We start from the raw sequence: 7,858 nt of genomic DNA on the forward strand, positions 1-7,858 counted from the left end.
GGCCTCCCAAAGTGCTGGGATTACAGGCTTGAGCCACCGCGCCCGGCCTTAAGTTTTTAAATGATACCAAAATATTTTGCTCTCACTAGGTATATATTATATATTATTATATATAATTTCTTTATCTTAATTTTTAAATACTTGTCAATCACAATGGTTTCATGTATAATCAGCAAAATCTAAAAGCACAATAACATACGCTTAAGACAGGGTCTATAATTAGCAATGCTGTATGTGCATCTTTATTTCAAATGGCCTTCTCACAGTTTCCAGGCTTTTTGTTGACTTCTTGTCAGGTCTGGTCATATTGCCCTTGTTCCTACCTCCCACTGTGGCTGACTGAGAGCTCCCTGAGGTAGGGAGTGTGTCACGGCTGCCATTTTCTCATGGCTCTCTCACTATGGGTATTCTCTTCCATCTGCAGTTTCCTGGATTCCCACTGTGTAGAAGGGAGTGTGCTCGGTTCAGGGACCCAGAGGCAAATCGGCCATGGATGAGCCCTCGGGGTCTCCTGGTCTGGTTTAATAAACAGGAAATCACCACCAAGGGCTAAAAAATGTGTGCCGAGGGAAGCACCAGCAGTTGGGAGTGTCAGAATGGTGGTGGTGGGAGAGCCTTCTTGGGCAGGTGCTGAAGGCAGAGTTATTTGCCAGGAATCAAGGGATAGGGAAGGAAAGGGACCTTCTAGCCCAAGAGCAGAGCAGAGGTGTGAACTAACAGAGCGTGAGGGAGGGGTGTGTGTGTGTGTGTGTGTGTGCGTATGTTGGGGGAACCTCCTGTCTTTGGTATTGACAACATAAAGAGTGTCAATGGGGGCAGCAGATGATGCTGAAGCCAGTCACTGAGGCCTGGTGGCAAATGCCATTATCCTACTTGTTTAAGATATCCATAATCATGACCATTCCAACAACAATAGGAGTAAAAATTTAAAGGCACTAATAATAGCCCTTGGACACTTGACTATGTGCTCTGCCTGTACCTCTCATAAACAGAAGATGAAATGTGAACCCAGATAATTGCTCTTCCCTGCATTGCCTGTTTGCTGGTGTCAGATGTAGCAAATCCAGACACTTGGGTCATGGCCCGCAACCACTGAAGTCAGAGGCTTTTCTTTATTTCTGTCTGATTTTAGCCACAAATGAGAACAGGGGAAAAGGGAGGATCACACAACCTAATGCACGTTGGCCTGTGACTAGGGAACTGCCCTGCCCGGACAGGTGGTAAAACACCATCTATTTTTTATGAGCTAAGAAGGGCTGTCTCTTGAGTACCCCATTCACTAGGGACCAGGGTGGTTTAAGTCACTAGGTAATTAGGATTATTAGAACAGCAGCTCTTCGGGGACTCAGGACCAGAGGCACCAGCGTATCATTAGCAGTGGCTTTTGGAGGGGGAGGGGAGAGTTGAAAATATTCTCTTGGAAGAGGAAGCAAAGGACACTTCTTAAATTTATATTTCCCCCCTCCCTCAGAGTAACAAAAGGGAGGTTTTCTTCCCTCCCTCCCTTGCTCCTTTTCCGGTTTCCTTCCTTCTCTTCTCCTACCCTCCCGCAGCATATACTATAGCTTTCAGTGTAACTGTTTTCCTTTGGTAGATAATTCAAATTACTCCTCTTTCACTGAAAAACCTTTCCAATAATGAAGTTGTTGGAAATAACAACTTAAAAGTTTTCTGAGAGCTTACAGTAATATTACTGAATGAGACCTAACTTTTATGGTGTATATATAAAGATGCAGCTATATTTTTTCTTTATATGTCTTTAGCTTTTCTTCTGATTATCAGAATAATATATGCCCACTATAGAACATTTTTGCAATTGCAGAAAGGGAAGGGAAGCAGAAACAAATTGGCTCTCACTATGCTTCTCAAAGAATAACCGTTAGCATAGAATAACCCTGTTAGCACAGGGTATGTGTCCTTCTTGGCATTTTTCTATGTTTTTTTTTTTTTCTTAAATGGTTGAGATCACTCTATGTGTAAGTACTATGTAACTTTGTGTCTTGCATTTTTTCACTTACCACTTAGCACAAATGCATTCCCTCCAACCTCATATCCCTCATTGCTAAACCATCCATTCCCCTCATATTCTTTTTGTTTGTAGCTTTGTCTGTTTTGCTATAATACATTATGCTGCCATGTATACATTTATGCCATGTATACATTACATGAACAATGCTGTTGTTCTGAAGTATGTTTTCATGGCTGTAAAAAAATTAAAGTCCACCTTCCCCACAAACTCAAATGCACCTGTACCTGTGGTTTTCACATCCCCGGGGGCCTCAGCTTTGGCGAAGGTGCTCACAATCTTGATATCGGGAAAAAGGGTCACTCCCCTGGCACTTTCAAACTGAGCAGCAGGTCTCCAGAAGTGGTCTGTGCCCCGGAGGGTGATCCGGGGCTCGATGGCCTGCAGGACCATCACATAGGCGTCTACCTCGGGGATACTGATGCATACGTCTTCCCCAAAGCACCTAGGAAAACAGCCTCGGTCATAGCACTGATGAGCAAGCAATTAAACCATCTGTCATACAGCCAGGAATAAAGGGTTGCCACCTCCAGTTCTTAACCAGGCATCCTGACTGCCTAAGAGTCTCTGAGGATGTCAACAGACATTCAAATTTAAAGCCACATTATAATCAAAACCACTAGTGATCTAGGGACTTGAAAAATTGGCTCCTGAGAGAAATGGGAATTTTCTATACGCGCAACACGTAACCATGAAACCTTTCATTATCCTTTAACAAAGTAATCAATGGCAACATTAATTAGATAGCAACTGCTTGTTATATGCTTTAGTATTTGGTAAGCAAATTGTTGTCTACCTGGTCGGTTACAGCCATCTTACTAATTGAGACCCCAGGGCTAAACTCTCCTGCGTCAGCTTATATGATATGACTCTAAGTGGATATCACACACGTGTGCCTTTTCTAGGTGTAAGAGCAAAGTGCTATCATATTCACCCTCCTTTCTCCTGATACACTGCCACACAATTATCTGGGAGGCAGAAATGGTGTGGCCACAAGAGTGAGGTCTGAGACAGACAAGGATCCATGGCCTGGTTCTGACACTTCTGGGCTGGGTAAATGTGGACAAGGCACTCGACTCCTGTGAACCTCAGTTTCTTCATCTATACAATGGGGACAACAATAATTTTGTCCTACAGTAAAGGATTAAATGCAGACATGTATAGAAAAGAAGCTGACCAGAGCTTGCATCATGGTTGGAGCTCAGTAAACAGTGGTTGATTTGAACCTCTCGTCAGACCTCATGGGGGCATTATGTCATTAGCCCTCTCCCCTGGTCATCTAAATGTAGGTTAAACTGGGGGACCCCAGAGCCAGGCAGATGCTCTGGGAGTGCTAGGTGGGGTTCAGCTGGTGACAGCCATCACCTTACATGCCTTGGGAAAGTTCCCGAGGAAAGGATAGTCTGGATGGATTCCATGCTGAGCTACTCTATCCTTTTCTATGGGTGGGTGAAATGTGGGAGCTGTGGTGGCCTCCTCCTCTTCCCAGTTTTCTCCCGCTTGTGCCAGGCCAGCCCCACAGCACTCCTCACCTTTCTTCAGTTTGCAGAAGGCTGGTCTCAGCAGGACATAGGCCAGTTTGTTCTCTCATCTTCACTCTAATGTGGCACTGACCTGGAGGTACCTGCTTCCTACCCCTAAGCCTGTAATGGTGGAGCACTCCTCCATTGTTGTAGAACTATTGAATGTAACTACCATCTACAGGCTTTTTTCTGGCACCTGTCTCAGGCTCCAACAATGTGGCAGTCAGCAGACCCATCTTTCCCATCCTTGTTCCGCTCTTTCTGAGTCCTTCTTCCAACTCTAGGTGCCGCATGACTGCACCTCCACCTTCCAGGAATTTTCCTGGGATCCCCCTCCTAGCAGCCCTCCAAGGTAGCCACTGTGGCTGAGAAGTGATTTGATAGGTCAGTGAGTGAGTTATCCAAAGCCTTCAGTAATCCTCTAATTTAACTCTGATCTCTGGAAACAAGAACCATGCCTTCTGTTTTTCTGGCATACCTACAGGATTGAGGAACTCTACATAACTGGGTTGGTTAACTTAATTCAATTTAATAAACATTTGTCAAGCACTTCCTATGTACCAGGCACTGTGCCCTTAAATCAGAACATTTCAAACCCATACCCAGATCACTTCAAATTCCCAGCTCTCTGAGAGTTTATAGAAAGCAGTAAGGCATTAGATAAGAAACAGGATAAAATGAGAAAGGTGGATTCAAGGTGGTAAAACAACAGAACATCTTGCTTAAGAAGAAAACAAGAACACAGATCCATTGAGGCATCCTCATAGGAATAGCAGAAGTTGAGGACAGCCGAAGAAAGGCAAATCCTATTTTGCAAGGGAACATTCCCAAGGGACCAACCCTGCTGCCTCAGTTGGCCCCAGGCTGATCAGTGTCCACTCACTGGACTTTGGAGGAGACTTTGAGGCGCCGCACACCCGCTGTCGGGAACTGCCTGGAGTTGATGTAGGAGACTTTCTGGAGAGCACGGTTAATGTTCCCAATGTCATCACCTTCCATCACCAGGATGGACTGCGAGGGGTTGAAGTGATACTGGAAGACAAAAGTGAGCATCATGGAAGAGAATGGTCAGGATGTACATGGTTTTATGGGAGCACTTCCTGTCCATATAGGGCACCAAAGGTCACCATAAACACCTCTAGAGCATCTGCCAGTGACCCATTTGTGTGTACAAATGATAGTGTTTAAACTCTCAAGCAGTTCCTCCTATTCTCTGGTGGGCTTTGTGGCCCTCTCCTATGAAGTCTTTCCAGGAACTGTGCCTGGTAATATCGGTCTGAGCCACAGGATTGAATATTGAAAACCCAGCCACGGTGCTCTCACAGCCCAGCCCTTGGCGAACAGTGGCCCATGCTCTGTGCTACCGGTTGGTCTGGACCATTCAGAACTTGCGTGTTGACTCCTTTTACTGTCTTTGTCTTTGACCTTGAACTGCTCCCCAAATTCATCTTGCACTCCATTTTCTGACCCACACCCTATCTTCTGAGCTTCCAACCTTCAAGCTCATTTTTCAGTTAATGGTTTTCTTTCTCTCTCAGATCTAATTTTTTGTCTTGCTTTTCGAGTGCTACACACTGGTTTCCCATGAGTTGCACTCACCTGCTGCTTACACATCTGCCAGCAGCCCTGTTATCTATCCATTTCATCCCAAGTCCCTGGTATCCCACACTTGCCAAAGGCCATGTAGTGGCGATTCTCCCCACTGAGTCACTTGGGTACTCAAGCTGGACATAGACTCTTGCCCTCTCCATGTCCCCATGGCAGTTACTCTTCTTGGAATGAGGCAGGGAAAACTGCCTTTGTACTGCCCTGAATTACTGACTTTGACACACTTCTGAGCAAGAATTATTAGGAAATGCTATCGATAAAATATCAGAAACATATCTGTGAATTCAGATTATATATTGAATGCTCATGGCACAGGAAAGGGAGACATGGATCTTTTTTAAGTAGCTACCTAACTTAAAATTATTTACTCTTTTGAATAGTTAATATATTCACATGGTTCAAATGTACACATGTTCTAGGTGAAAAGTAGCTATCTTATTTCTATCTCCCATCCACTCAGTTTCCACAGTCACATCCCACAAGTACTCACTATTATGTTAGTTTCTTAGTGGTAAATTGCATTATTGTTCACAATTAGTTGCTTCCCCTCCCATGAGAGACTTATACATGTCTGCCCTATTGTTAATAAGCTTGATCATATGACTTATGGTACCCTTCCCTGCAGGATATACATTTTTGCCCTGTTGCACTCAGCAGTGGTCATGTTACTTGCTTGGTCAGCTAAATGTGGGCAGAAATATTGTTTGGTTCATACCCTATGGAAGATTTAATAACCAGTTCATGGTTTGCCACATCTCTTTCTCTCTGCCATGAAACTGGCAACATTCCATTAGGGGCTGGTCCATCAGCTTGCATCTCACAGTGAGGGAGGTATGGATCAGAGCTGCAGCCAATCTATAATGGACATGAAGCATGAGCAATAAATAAAATGTTGTTGTATAAGCCACTTAGATATTAAATAATTTGTTACTGTAGCATAACTTAGCTTATACTGACAGTTATCCTCATTCTTATAAATATATAATCAGTGAATATAGATTTCCATTTTTCTTCTTTCTTATATCAAAACTATCTCATTACATAATGTATCACACTTTATTTTTTACTTGGCTCATATCTTGGAGCTTTTTCTGTATCAGTACATGACAAGCTTCCTTATTCTTTTTTAGTAGCTGTATAAGTATTCCATTGTATAGATAAACTGTAATCTTTAAAACCAGTTTCCTAGTATGGACATTTGGGTTATTTCTAATCTTTTACTGACAATGTTAGAATAAATAATCTTGTGCAAACACATCTGTAGGATACATCACTACAAGTGAAATTGCTAGGTCAAAGAGTATATGCACTTTTAACTTGGATAAATGTTGCCAACTTCTTCATTGCTAGAGATTATATCAATGCTTACTCCTTCCACCAGGGTATGAATGCAGCTTCTCTCAATTCCTCAGGAACACAGTATGCCGTCAGATGTCAGGACTTTTGCCAATCTGATAAATGATAAATGCCATCTTAGTGTAGTTTTAATGTATATTTTTCTTAGTATGAGGAGCTGAGTATATCTTTTCATTGGTTTAAGGAAAAATGTATATTAACTTTTCCCTGATCTGACTTGAATGTCTTTATAAGGGTGTTCTGTTCTGTGTCTGGACTGAAACAGGAGTTGGATGTCTCATGAGCACTATTGGTGACACTGAACCACCTAAATCCCTTACATGGTGTCCCCTAGCCAATAGGATTGATAGCTCAATCTTTGTCACCTTTGATCATCACATGCGTGTTTCATTGTTACCTATTCATAAGGCCTCCCAGCTTCTCTCGTTTTGGTTCCCACTGGGCTTTGGTGCCTTTCTCCTACAGCACTTACAAAATGGTAACACCACTATTATAGTACAGTGGACAGTAGCCCATGAGCACAGAGATTGTATCCTCTTACCTCTGAATGAGCCTCTTATCCCTGAATCCCAGAACTTAGACTTGGTGTTCTAAAATGCCCTGTTAGATGAATGAGTGAAGGGTCTCCAGCCTACATTGTACTCACTATCATCTCCTGTCACTCCCCAAAGGGACTTCTTTCTTTTACTTGTCTTTTTAGTGAAGCTCTGTGGGAGTGATTATCAGTACTCACTAAACCCTGTTCTCCTTTCCTTCCTAGGCATTGCGGAGGCTACTCTTTTCAGCCACCTTGTGCCACAGGTGGCCAGAGTCACATGACTATCTCTGGCCAATGGGCAGGAGAGGAAGTGAGGTGTCGCACTTCTGAGCTGAGGCAGTGAAAAACCCTGTAAGATGCTCGAGCCTCTTTTTTTCCTCCACTTCAGTGGCTTGCAGCATTCTATACAGAAACCCCACCCCACCTCCCTAGCTGAGTATAGGAGAAAACTAAACTTGTCATGTTAAGCCAGTGAGGCTTGAGGTTTGGGGATCATATGCTACTGTAACAGCTTAGCCTGTTTGAGAAAATTTAGCACTTCCCAGGCCTGATTCTCACTTCCCCAAGGTCGTAAGGCATCTTTAAAAGAGCATGGGCTTTGTGGACTGTAATATTCCAGTTCTAGTACAAAGTACCACTTTGGAGTATTTACTTTCCCCTCTGAGACTTCATTTCCTCATTTAAATAATGGTGAAATTAATATCTACCTGTGTGGGTCTTAAATGAAATTATATATATATATATATATATATATAAATTTTCTATCATTCACAAGATATTATATATATGATATTTTGTATGCGCATT

General features: G+C 43.0%; 1 protein-coding gene across 1 annotated transcript in view; it reads right to left on the reverse strand.

The window, feature by feature from the left end:
* The window catches only part of CLSTN2 (calsyntenin 2), a 634,893-nt gene that overhangs the window by 6,843 nt on the left and 620,192 nt on the right, over positions 1–7,858 (reverse strand). Inside the window, exons 11-12 of the mRNA XM_017853677.1 lie at positions 4,433–4,581; positions 2,254–2,471 (exon numbers count right to left, since the gene is read on the reverse strand). Of these exons, the coding sequence (XP_017709166.1) occupies positions 2,254–2,471; positions 4,433–4,581 (367 nt within the window). The remainder of the gene's footprint in view (positions 1–2,253; positions 2,472–4,432; positions 4,582–7,858) is intronic.

This window comes from Rhinopithecus bieti, unplaced genomic scaffold (genome assembly GCF_001698545.2).
Source record: "Rhinopithecus bieti isolate Rb0 unplaced genomic scaffold, ASM169854v2 scaffold_35885, whole genome shotgun sequence".
Classification (NCBI taxonomy): Eukaryota; Metazoa; Chordata; class Mammalia; order Primates; family Cercopithecidae; genus Rhinopithecus; species Rhinopithecus bieti.